This window comes from Microcaecilia unicolor, chromosome 7 (genome assembly GCF_901765095.1).
Source record: "Microcaecilia unicolor chromosome 7, aMicUni1.1, whole genome shotgun sequence".
In the NCBI taxonomy this organism is placed as follows: Eukaryota; Metazoa; Chordata; class Amphibia; order Gymnophiona; family Siphonopidae; genus Microcaecilia; species Microcaecilia unicolor.
This window is the reverse complement of record NC_044037.1, coordinates 75,973,055-75,986,369: the sequence shown is the minus strand read 5'-3', so window position 1 is coordinate 75,986,369 and position 13,315 is coordinate 75,973,055. Positions and strand designations below refer to the sequence as shown.

The 13,315-nt window shown below is 40.2% G+C and overlaps 1 protein-coding gene across 1 annotated transcript in view; it reads left to right on the top strand.

The window, feature by feature from the left end:
- Positions 1–13,315, top strand: part of TNMD (tenomodulin) — a 136,269-nt gene that overhangs the window by 80,781 nt on the left and 42,173 nt on the right. Inside the window, exon 5 of the mRNA XM_030208713.1 lies at positions 919–1,072. Coding sequence (XP_030064573.1) covers positions 919–1,072 — 154 coding nt within the window. The remainder of the gene's footprint in view (positions 1–918; positions 1,073–13,315) is intronic.

Below are 13,315 nucleotides of genomic sequence, written 5' to 3'. Positions count from 1 at the left end.
GGAACTTTGTGGAGGGCTTTCCAGTGAAGGGGATTTTATTGGTGGGGACTGGGGAGGGGTATCAGAGGGAGCTCTCTGCCTCTTTTGCTGACCCCTTTAAAAAGTCCCCAGCAGCATTAGGCTATGGCTTTGTGGACCAATACTCCCAGGACAGAAACATATGATCAGCTTCTTGCTAGTGGTATTTTTTCTGGGATAATACAGTTTGTATTGTCATATTTACATACTAATGAACTATTACCGTGCATCACGGTAATATAACTTGCATTAGTACTCTTTAACATAGCTAAGGGGAAAATAACATGTGTTACAGCCATAATATAGCTCAAACTAACCCCTTAATGAGTATAAGTTAGCTTGTGAGAGCTTTAACAAGGAAAATTATTCTCCTGAGGTAATGAGATGCAAAACTATGCAAAATAGCTCATTACATATTAGCATAAGGAAAAATAATGCACATTAAAGCATGCAAAAATTAACACAGACCCATATAGAATAATTAACTATAGCTCAGAAAGGTGCTGTTAAGTTTCTGCAATAACATTTGTGTTACCATGCTAATTTTAATACTTAGAAATTAACACATAACTTATTTGTATGTCATTTACATGGGTATTACCTCAAGTTAATTACAATGCATTAATACTTGATGTTAATACTCTTTAGTACACTGAATCCTTTAGTTGAAATAATTAAGCTACCCTTCTTCTCTGGCCATCTCATAAATCATTTGAGCAGATTTTAAATCTTTTCCTAATATGAAAACTCCATAGCAAATCTATATATAAATTTCACACATTTTATCACACATTCTAATGAGTCTAATGAAAGCTACAATATTTAGGCATACAGGGATATGTATGTTCATGAATGATATAACTTATTTATACATATATATATATTTTTTTTTATTTTTAGGGCGATGAGATTACAACAACCTACTATGAGCAGTCCATCGTGTGGGTTCCAGGAGAGAAACCTATTGAAGACAAAGAATTTCTAAGAAATTCAAAAATATTTGAAATCTGTAAGAATGTATCAGTACACTGGATACATCCAACCTTTTTAACAGGTTTGGTTTGCTATTTCCTTTTTTAGACTTGATCCTAATCACGAACATTTGCAAACCATTGTATTGGAGACTGCCCTTTTTAACCAATACAAATTGATGGTTACCTGCTTAAATACCACAGTAGTTACAGTACCTTAATCCCCTGTCTGAGAGGTAGAGATGGCAGTCTCCTTTGGAGTCCATTCGTTTTTTAATTTCAAATAATTGTATTATTATTATTATTATAATCATAACAAGAACAATGGAGCAAGGCAAAAATGTAACAGTGAGCAAATAGTGCAAAATTATACAAACATTGGGCCCTGTTTACTAAGCTGTGCATAGGCGCGCTAGCGTTTTTAGCATGCGTAAAAAATTAGCATGCGCTAAAGCTAGAAACACCTTTTTTCCCCTATCTTGTTTAACATTGTGATGATACCTATTGGTCATCATTTAGAAAAACACGGTCTTTCAACATAAATATATATGCTGATGATGTCACTGTTTACATCCCATTCTATAAGGAATTACTTGACATAACTCAATGATTAGTCTAGGGATAAACTTATGGAATCATGGCTTCTAATTTCAAACTAAAACTTAACATTGATAAAACTGAGGGGGTCTTTTACTAAGGCGCACTCATGTTTTTAACGTGCGCTATATGTTAGAGAGGACCAATGCATTCCTATAGGCGTCTCTAATGTTTAGCGTGCACCCAATTTTAGTCATCAATGAAAATTTGGGGAGTCACAATAGATAGTTTCCTCACCTTTAAAAACCAAGTCTCTAAGTTGACCTCAAGTGTTTTTCACTCACTTTGGAAGCTAAAGACATTGAGACCATTTTTCTCTTAATCTGTCTTTCGTACCTTGGTTCAATCCCTTGTCCTCACCAAATTCAACTATTGAATTCCATCTATGATGGACTTAAAGATGGTCTTCTCAAAAAATTACAAACAGTTCAAAATACTACTTGTCGTCTTATATGTAGATCTCCTTGCTTCACCAAAGCCACTCCTCTTTTATATGAGCTACATTGGTTACCAATCTTTCAAATTATTTGTTTTCATTCACCAAATCCTGTTTGGTCAAGCCCCATCCTATATTTATTTTATTGCATTTGTATCCCACATTTTCCCACCTATTTGCGGGCTCAGTATATGAATAATCTTATTGAATTAACCCCTCGTAATGATGTTTCATCATCTAGAGAATGTCTTGTCTTACATTTCCTTATCTGTAAGAATGTGATGTATAAATCAATTCACTCTGCTAATTTCTCCTATCAAGGCACCAAAATTTGGAATTCTCTTCCTAAATCAATCAAGTTTACAGATGATTACCAAACTTTTAGAAGTCTTCTAAAAACACATTTCTTCAGTCTGGCCACTCTGAATACAAAGAACTCTATTTGAATTTTACCCACACCCTTTTCTTAATGTTTCCCATCTAGTCCTGCCTAATTATGTTCTCACCAATCCACCCTTAATTATTTGTTTGCCCTTGAGATAATCTAAATCCCTGGTTACTTACTTCACATGTATTAATTTGCTTCTTGAAGTTATTGTAATGTGTGTTATATTTTGTACATTATTATGTTTTATTCACTTTATTGTTTGTTTATAAGCCACATTCAACTTGAGTCTATTTTGGGCTATTGTGGGGTATAAATGTCATGAATAAATAAATAAATAATGCCCTAACTGTTTGGGTGTAAAAAGGAAATGAGATTTAACACTCGGGTGGTGGTGGTGGGGGGGGGGGGGGAATTAGGGAACTGCGAACAGAGGTTTTGAACACAGAAAAATCTTTATAACTTCTATTGGATTGGAAAGTAAAATAAGTCTGCTAACAGTATATAAATGGTACCCCTTGAATTATAGAAGCCATTTGATTTAATTTTTGCAACAGTGTGCCCAAAAATAGCAAATATATTTTACAAGCTGGCAGCAATATAAAGCTACGAGAATGGTATGGGATTTGCGTTCCAAGACGTATGAACAAAGACTTGCTGACCTGAACATGTATACCCTGGAGGAAAGGAGGAACAGGGGTGATATGATACAGACGTTCAAATACTTGAAAGGTATTAATCCGCAAAAAAATCTTTTCCGGAGATGGGAAGGCGGTAGAACGAGAGGACATGAAATGAGATTGAAGGGGGGCAGACTCAAAAAAGATGTCAGGAAGTATTTTTTCACGTAGAGAGGGTGGTGGATGCTTGGAATGCCCTCCCGCGGGAGGTGGTGGAGATGAAAACAGTAACGGAATTCAAACATGCGTGGGATATGCATAAAGGAATCCTGTGCAGTAGGAATGGATCCTCAGAAGCTTAGCCGAAATTGGGTGGCGGAGCAGGTGGGGGAAGAGAGGTTGGTGGTTGGGAGGCGAGGATAGTGGAGGGCAGACTTATACGGTCCGTGCCAGAGCCGGTGATGGGAGGCGTGACTGGTGGTTGGGAGGCGGGAAATACTGCTGGGCAGACTTGTACGGTCTGTGCCCTGAAAAAGGCAGGTACAAATCAAGGTAAGGTATACACATATGAGTTTATCTTGTTGGGCAGACTGGATGGACCATGCAGGTCTTTTTCTGCCGTCATCTACTATGTTACTATATGTTCCCCAGAAGTCTTCATATGATATATGCATTCTTAAAAAACGATTGTCACCTTTTTTATGCATTAACCAGTGGCAAGGTACGTTTCAGAAACAATTTTGCTCATTAACTGAAGCCAACTTATAAATCCAGCACCTCACAGTATTCATAGGCTGTGAGAAAAATAATTTCTTTGTGTCCACTAGACCAGTCTAGAACAAAAGGGTTATGCCCCTCAACCAGCAGATGGAGAGAGAAATTTAAGAGCTGTAAACCCTGCCCTATTAAAGGCTCCATGCAGGCACTTCTTCAACATTCTCTGTCTCTTGCAGATGGTGACATTTATTCCATGCAGCAGAGGACTACTCTAGTGAGAGAGCTCTTGAGAATACATTAATAAAGGCAATGCATATTGTAGAAACCGTAAATAAATAGAATACCAAAACTGAAAAACAAGACTGAAAAACAAAAATGTAGGTGTAGAATGTCTAAATACAATTGGGAGTATATAACTTAATAAACAATGAATGCTAATCAATTGTGAATTCATCAAATATAGATATGCATTTAAAATTAGGGAAGCTTTAAAATACATCTATAAAAATGTGCAAGATAAAAAAAAATGAGAATTTCATATGTATGAAAATGAATAAAAAATTAAATCCTTATGTAAACAAAGAAATGAACATACAAAACACATTTAAACTGAGCGAAAGGTTATACAATACCATTGTGTGTATAAAAACTGAAAGAACATTATCAAAGAGCATGGAATGTTCTGCATGGACATTATCTATAAAGACTGAATTGTCTGTGTATATTAGACAAACAGGGTTAAAAAGAAAAAAATGAGGGACATGAATTAATGTTGTTAAATGCCATGTGCAAAGAGTAAGATAGTATGCAATGTAATTATAACATAAAAGACAAATCAGGAAAGTTAATAACTGGGTGCAGTGCATGGAGAGTGCCTGTGGCAATGCCCAATAGCTGATTCAAATTAAAAGGATGAGAAAAATGCCTGAGAAAGATTCTTTAGGCATAAAAATCAAAAATGGGTGATTGGTGAATAATAATATATGCAATTGCCCAAATGTGTCATGTGGTGGGGTGAGGTAAAAAAAACAAAACTGTATGTATGGATAGAACAATAAATAGGTTCCCAAAGAGAACAACTGGGATAGGAAAGAGAAAAGGTTACAATCGGGAGCACACTAACCTGTGTTAGAAGGTGTAGAATGTGATAAAGCTGTGATTCAAAACCAACCTGAAATAAAAAATATAAATATATAAAGTGTGAAAAAGTGATAAAAAGAGGAAAAACAGAAAAAATGGAGAAAAGACCACAAACGTGAGCCAAGTGCTAGAGAGAGGAAAAAAGAAGACATGGAGGGGCATAATCGAACGGGGGCGCCCATCTCTAATGATAGCCCCGTAAAGCGGCGTACCCAACTGTATTATCGAAACAAGATGGGCAGCCATCTTTCATTTCGATAATACGGTCGGCGCCTGCCAAATCTCAACATTTGGGCCGCCTTTAGAGATGGCCAACATTGGTTTTCCACGATAATGGAAACTAATGGCGGCCATCTCAAAATTGGCCAAATCCAAGCCATTTGGTCATGGGAGGAGCCAGCATTTGTAGTGCACTGGTCCCCCTCACATGCCAGGACACCACCTGGGCCCCTAGGGGGCAATGCAGTGGATTTCACAAATTGCTCCCAGGTGCATAGCTCCCTTACCTTGGGTGCTGAGCCCCCCATCCCCCCCAAAAAACCCACTCCCCACAACTGTACACCACTACCATAGCCCTTAAAGGGTAATGGGGGGCACCTAGATGTGGGTACAGTGGGTTTCGGATGGGTTTTGGAGGGTTCCCATTTACCACCACAAGTGTAACAGGTGGGGGGGATGGGCCTGGGTCCGCCTGCCTGAAGTGCACTGCAGTACCCACTAAAACCTGCTCCAGGGACCTGCATAGTGCGGTCATGGAGCTGGGTATGACATTTGAGGCTGGCATAGAGGCTGGCATAAAATTATGGTTTGTCTTGTTTTTTGGGTGGGAGGGGGTTGGTGACCAATGGGGGAATAAGGGCTCATCTGGTCAGTTTGGGCACCTTTTCAAGGCTTGGTTGTGAACAAAAAGGGACTAAGTAAAGTTGGCCAAATGCTCGTCAGGGACAGCCTTCTTTTTTCCATTATTGGCCGAGGATGGCCATCTCTTAACCACGCCCCCGTCCCGCCTTCGGTTCACTGCTGACACGCCCCCTTGAACTTTGTCTGGCCCTGCGACGGAAAGCAGTTGAAGCCGGCCAAAATCGGCTTTCGATTATACCGATTTGGCCGGCCTTAGGAGAAGGCCGGCCATCTCCTGATTTGTGTCTGAAGATGGCCGCCCTTCTCCTTCGAAAATAAGCAGGATAGTGACAGTGCTGTGTACCAGATCCAGGGATACTAAAGGAATGGATTAAAGTAATTGGAAAAAAGAATCAATTGGGAGAAAAAAAAACAAGGCCTTGTTTACTAGAGGCGTGCAAGCGTTTTTAGCACGTGCTAACCATGTAGATGCCCATAATATTCCTATGGGCGTCTACACAGTTAGTGTGTGCTAATTTTTAGCATGTGCAAAAATGTTAGTGCACCTTAGTAAACAGGGCCCCAAGTTTGGTGACAAGTAGGAAGAACTTAGAAAGCAGTACTGCTAGTTAGGAGAGCTGTGAAGGCAGTGCGTAGAAGTGCTGTATGTGAAGAAGGAGTCAGTGATGATTAGAATGGATGAGGGATGAAGATGTCTAAAGAACAAAAGTGAATGTGAAAACAGTGCTGCAAATCTAAAACGCTTTCTGTGATTGACCAACGAATGTGCAAATAAAAATCTTAGGTGGTCTTTTACTAAGGTTCGCTAGCATTTTTAGCATGCTAAAAATAGATGTGTGCTAAACACCAGAGACACCAATATATTCCTATGGGCATCTCTAGTGTTTAGTGCATGCCTATTTTTAGCTAAAAATGCAAGCATGCCTTACTAAAAGACCCCCTTAGAGTACAATAGGAGGCAGTGCTAAGGTGAATTACACATGCAGATGAGAAAACATAGCAAGTTAGCCCAGTGGAGCGTGTGACACTTGAAACCCAACAACAGAAGGACAGTAGTTCATGGAACATACCTTCAGTGGCTGAATGCACGTATTGATCAAATGGCAAAATGTTCAGCGTAAAAGTAAAGTAAACAAGCTATGAAATGAACACCTTTGCAAATAAGATTCTGTGGCATCACTGTGAAATTTAGCATCACTCTCCGCTTATCATGCCCATGCGTACCAACGTCAAGGAGATGAGATCTGCCAAATGTTGTAAAGCACAGTGCAAATGAAACTGCCGGGAACAAAAATAATAAAAGCCACAGAAAAGACTCTGTAGAAACAGGAACAGTTGATTATGAGCAAAGCAGCCAGTTTAGTGGTCTTCAATAATGAACTCCTCAGAGGAAGATGAGCTCTCGATTAGGGAACTTGATGACCCCTCTGTAGTCCATTTCTTCCAGAAGAAAGAGTTTTCAGCTATGATTTCTGAGGCACTCGAAGCTTTGAGTATTTCTAAGCCCCCAAGTGCAGGGATCAGGTCTTCAAGAGATCCCATTTTAGAGGGTAACTCTAGATTCGTCAAAGCCTTTTGGTATGCCCGGTGATACAGGTTCTCATCTTATCACAGTTGGGTGTTCCAACAGTTGGAAGGGCAATGAGTAATTTTTACTCATTGGTTCCACGGGAAAAAGATAAACTGAAGTTGTTAAAATGAATGCCTCAGTGACAGTGGTGATCAAGATGATGACCATTCCCATGGAAGGTGGTATGGCCCTGAAGGACATTCAAGACTGCAAGATTTAATGCTTGATGAAGCATAGTTTTAAAGTGGCTGCTCTTGGTCTCCAGTTGACTGTTTGCAGTGCTAACATGTCAAGGGTTTCCTAACATGGATACAGCACACAAAAAAAGGCTCAGAAGATGGAAAGTGTAGTTCATAGGACACTGTTCCCTTAGATGTGAGCATAGCCTTTCTAACAGATACCTTCTATGACCTCATTAGGGTCTCATCCAGGACTGTGGCAGTATTCATTTCCTCTAGGTGCCTCCTGTGGTTCAGGAATTGAGATGCAGATATGGCCTCTAAGTCATGGCTTTAGCATACATCTCTTTCAAGGGAAGCTTCTCCTTGGTGAAGACTTGGAGAAGACAGTAAAGGATCTGTGGAAGCAAAATTTCAAAGGTTGCTGGAAGACGAACTGAAGTGTTTTGCTTGTTTGGCATTGAATAAAGCTAGATTCAGAAGTTCCTCCTAGCACTCACATTTTCAGAATAGATCATTTTCATTTAATTTTGATTGGAAAATTAAAACCATGGGAGCCTACAAAGGAGTACAATGAGATGCTGTATGTCCAAGCCTTGACAGAGCATATGACAGGTTGACTATCTGCATTCTTCAAGGAGTTGACTTGGATCATTACCTGGATATTGTGCAAGGAGGCTATATATTAGAATTTTCCCACTGCTTTGCAGACTTGTATATAGTTGTCCCCTGTCATGCAGTGAACAAAGGGGGTCCTTTTACTAAGCTGTGGGAAAAAGGGCTCTGCACTGGTGGTGGGTCCATTTTTCCTGTGCACCAGGGCCCTCTTTCCTGCAGCCAGTAAACCCCTCCCAAAAAATGGTCATGTGGTGAGATAACTCTCACCATGTGGCCATGCAGTGGGGAGCCCTTACCACCACACATTGAGGTGGCGATAAGGGTTCCGGCGCTAACTTGGAAGTAACCGGGCAGTGTGCAACGATGCCCAATTACTGCTGGGTTACTGCCGCACTAACCATTTCTAGGGGTTTTCTTTTTCCCCCCAAAATGGCGTACGCTCGGGGTGGGACTATTGCTGGTGGCCATGTTGGACCAGCAGTAGTCCCAAAAAAGCTGCTCTGTAAAAGGGCCCCTAAGGTGTCAGAGGTTCCCAAGTTGAAAAGGTTAAGAGCCCTGGAAGTGGTACCTCCCATGCCCAAGGAAGAGTGGGTAATGGGACATCTATTTTGTAGTACCAAAGAAATAAGGTTAATTTCAGTTCATCCTGGATTTAAAGGGTATAAATCTAGCCCTTTGAATTCCACACTTACAGATGAAGATGTTGCAATGGAGAGTTCCACATGGCACTGAATCTCAAGGAGGCATGCCTACTGTATATATTCCAATTTGGAAGCCACATCAGTTTCCTAAAGTTCATAGTTTTGGCCTACCATTACCATTTTCAAATGCTCTTCTATAGATTATCCATGACCTCCCCCTCCCTCTGACCTTCTCCAAAGTTATGATGGTACTGATAGCAGGTATCCACAGAGTTCTAGTCCACCCGTATTTAGATGATTGGCTCATAAGAGCAAATTCAGAGGTGAAGAGTGATTAGGCTACTGCTCAGTTGATCTAGATCTTGTCTTCTCTAGGATGAGTCATCATTTTCAAAAAGAGCAAATTAGGGCCCACTCAATGCTTAGAATATCTGGGAGCCTATTTTATACCTGGAAGGGAAAGGTTTTTTTGGACTGAACACAGGGTGTTGAAGTTTTATGACCAGATTTGGGTTCTTGTGGTGAACAGAACACATGCCTACGATTATATGCAGATTCTGTGCTTTATCATGGAGAAGCTCAGTTTGGTTCTATGGGCTCAGGCTCATATGCAGCCTCTGCAGACGTCATTCCTGAATCATTGGTCAGCCGAGTTATGAGAAGCACTTCCCATGGACTTCACAAGCCAGAATGCTGAAACCTCATAGCCTATTGAAGGGAATTGAGCTGGAATCTCCCAGTTGGTTAGTGATGATGACAGACATGAGTCTTGTCAGCAGAAAAGCTCATTGTCTGGACCAGGTGACTCAAAGATGATTGTTGATAACCGAAACATCATGGGCATTCCTTCCTTTCGTTCAGGACGTAACAGTCAGAATGTTTTCAGACAATTCCACATCCTTGGCAAATATCAATAGACAGGGAGGGACAAAGAGCATGGCAGTAGCCAAAGAGGCTTTCCTGTTGAATTGGGCCAAAATACATCTTCAGGCATTGTCACTAGCTGACATTAAAGGATTTGAGAATGTGTGTGCAGACTGGGAGTTGTTGGAGAAAACCTTTGCCCTAATCAAGAACCAGTGGGGGACATTGGTGATGGATTTGATAGTGATAGTGATGCAAAGGTATCTCTATTTTTCAGCTGCTGGAGGGAATAAAGAATAGAAGTCTTGAATACCCTTCTGCAGTAGTGGTCTCAGAGGCCTCTCTGAGGTGAGTTTGGCAGGACAGCATATTATGTGGGACTGATGATCCTAGTAGTACTGGTTTGGTCCAGATGACCCTGGTATGTGGAACTGGTTCATCTGCAGGTTGGGGGAAGCTTCCATAAGAGAGGGGTCTTCTTATGAAAAGTCCGGTACTAATGAATGACCCATCTCACTTTTATCTTATGGCTTGGTTCTTGATGCCTAAGAAATAAAGATTATGTGGATGGGAGATATCACTACTCTTTTGCAAGCAAGGAAAAGATCTACTTCGTTAGCCTGTACTAGGAACTGGAGAGGTTTTAAGTCTTGGTTTGCAGAGCAAGGTATTTCCCCGGTTCAAGCTTCATTTCCCTAGATTCTGTTGTTTCTGTAAAACAATCTGAGGAAGGGTTTAGCCTTGAAAGTTCAGATTGTGGCACGGGTATGTTATTAAAGCTGTTTAGAGGAGTCTTCATTAAGGTCATACAAAGATACATTTTCTTCAAGGTGGCACACATTTACATCTGCCAGCCCATCAGGTGGTTCCAGTGTGGATCCTCAGTTTGGTTATTCATACTCTTGGATCTCCACCCTTTGAATCTTTGACAAAAGCAACCTTGAAAGATCTCACCCTAAAAGTGAGGATCTTGGTTTCCTTCTGTCCAGCAAGGTAAGTTTCAGTACTCTGAGCCTTATCCTGACAAGGACCATTTTTGTATTTTACAGACACAAAAGTTTCTGTTTGAATGGTTTTCTCCTTTCTTTTGAAGGTAATAGCCTTCCATGTCAATCAGTTGGTATCAGTTCCATATTTTGGCAAGAAGATTGTGGTGATGAATTTTGTCCTCTCTGTCTCTTGGACTTGCATAGAACACTGGAAGTGTAATTATATTTAGAGGTGATTGATAAATTCTTCAGGTTGAATCGTTTATTCATAGGTTTAGGGATGCAAAAAATGGTGAAGCCACTACAAAGTCTAGTATTGGAGGCTGGCTCAAAATACTATAGGCCAGATACATATGACGGAGAAGATGCTGTCTTTGGTACTGGAGACCTTTGAGAAGGGGTGTCATCATCCCACCCAGTATAAGGGTGCTTTGTACCATCCCATTTGTTCTGGAGTGGTCTGGTGAACAAAAAGCAAGAATATTAACAAGTAAGGCTAAATTTATCCTTTCTTTGAATCCAGCCAGATCACTCCATAGTCCCACCCTGGTATACATTTGTATGGTTGTGTTCTGGTAGTAATTTTTGTCACAAGTTAAGAAAGGTGGGGTACCAGTGGGTCCTGCAAGGTCATTCAGGTATCTGGTTGTTAATGGCAAAGGACTCTAAATCCCATCCTTCCTTGAGGGTATTTACTGCCCTTAAGTTTCTATCTCCATCTGCTGGTTGAGAACTGGTCTAGTTGGACTCAAGGAAAAAACATTAACATGTAAGACCAAAAATTTCCATACCTCAGAAAAGAAGAGGTTTTCAACAGGGCTGTTTCAATCCCCCATACATCAATTTATCCAAATGGAATTGAGCAATAATAATAGTCATATTGAGCCTGATATTCAAAAGTGCTTATGTGGTTGGCAGCGCTTATACAGATACATTTTGCTGCATAAGTCACTATATAGGCAAAGTTAACTATTTAAAATTGGGACAATATTTGCGATGATCCAAGGGGCAGGGTTACAAAATTATGCAGATAGGGGACAATTCTATAACAGGATGCAAACATTTAGGTGTTATGGGCTGGATTCTTCAAATCAATTTAAAAAATGGACAACTGAAAAGATCAGTGCTAAGTCAATTCTTGTGCCCAGACTTTAAACACCAGACTCATGCCTGCTGAAACCTACTATAAATACTGGTGCCCGGGTTTGGCGTGGTGAGTCAGTGTTCTGTAGCTACACATGGAAGGTCACACCCCTTTTGAGATACATGCTATGGGAGTTAGGCACTTTGCCTTATAGAATAGTGTGCAGCCAGATGTGCATGCAAATTTTAATGGGTACCAATTAACCTCAATATTGGTAGTTAGCACCCAATTATTGATGATTCTGAGCTTGTTAGCCAATGAATTTGCATGCGCATCTCAGGAGCATGCCCAAATTTGGGCACATAAATCTAGATGCCATAAACAGAATCCAGGGGTATAGCAGTGAGTCTATTCTGTAAGGGCACTTACATTATTCTATAAACAGCCTGAGTAAATGCCAGTTGTTATAGAATAAGGGGGATAGTGACAAAATTCCAACATTACATCTGACTGATGGGTTCAAGTTTGAATGCAGAGTGGAGTGGAGTGGAGTGGAGGAGGAGCCTAATGGTTAGTGCAGTGGGCTTTGATACTCACTACAGCTCCTTCTGACTTTGGCAAGTCACTTAATATTCCATTGTCCCATGTACAAAAACATAGATTGTAAGCCCTCTAGGGACAAAGTACCTCCATATACCCCCCAATTCTAGATATCATGCATAGATTTTCATGCAGAAATCTAAGCGTATTCCATAACAATGTGCAAAACCTAATTGATTAACAAGCCAATCAGCACTGTTAATTGGATAGGAATGAGCAATTATCAGCACTAATTGGCATTAATTAGAACTTACATGCAGAATTTGCTAAGTGTATTCTATAATGTGGTACTCATAAATTCTAATGCACGTTGTCAAAAAGGAGGCATGGCCATGGGCGTGGAACGGGTGGATCATGGGCGTCCTGAAAAGTTACGTGCACGGTTATAGGATATACTTGCTCTGTGCCTAACTTAGGTACCAGTACAGTCGTGCAGATTGGCGTGAGTGTATTCTATAAACCACGCGGAAATTTTTATAGAATACAATTAGGTGGAAATGTTTTCCACACGGAGTTTCCAGGCACAATATATATAATCTCCTCTGTAATGTGTACAGGGCTGTGTATGTCTAGTAGTGCTATAGAATTGATTATTATTATTAGTAGTAGTAGTAGTAGTAATAGTAGTTTATACCCGGAATAATTTAAACAAATAAGTTATCTATTTAAAGTTGTGCTGGCATTTTCAGCATTCGCACTTGAATACTTAGCTCCACCGAATGTTACCATAGCTTTAAACAGATCACTTATCCATTTAAAGTTATGCATTAGCCGTCCTCCTGAATATTGACTTCATTATTCCTTATCCTCTTTCCACTTTGGAGGCTGTTATTCAGATCAGGCACCAGATTGGTACGCACATTCCCACAGCTGGCTATTTATGGGTTTCTGAAATACTATAATTGCAAAGCACTTTATGGTCCAGTTTTGATGAAAGATGCCAGATTTTATTACTCTACGTTGCAGCTTTGTTTGTGTAGTTCTTCTTGTCAAAGAACAATTTCAAAGCCAAGTGACAATATATC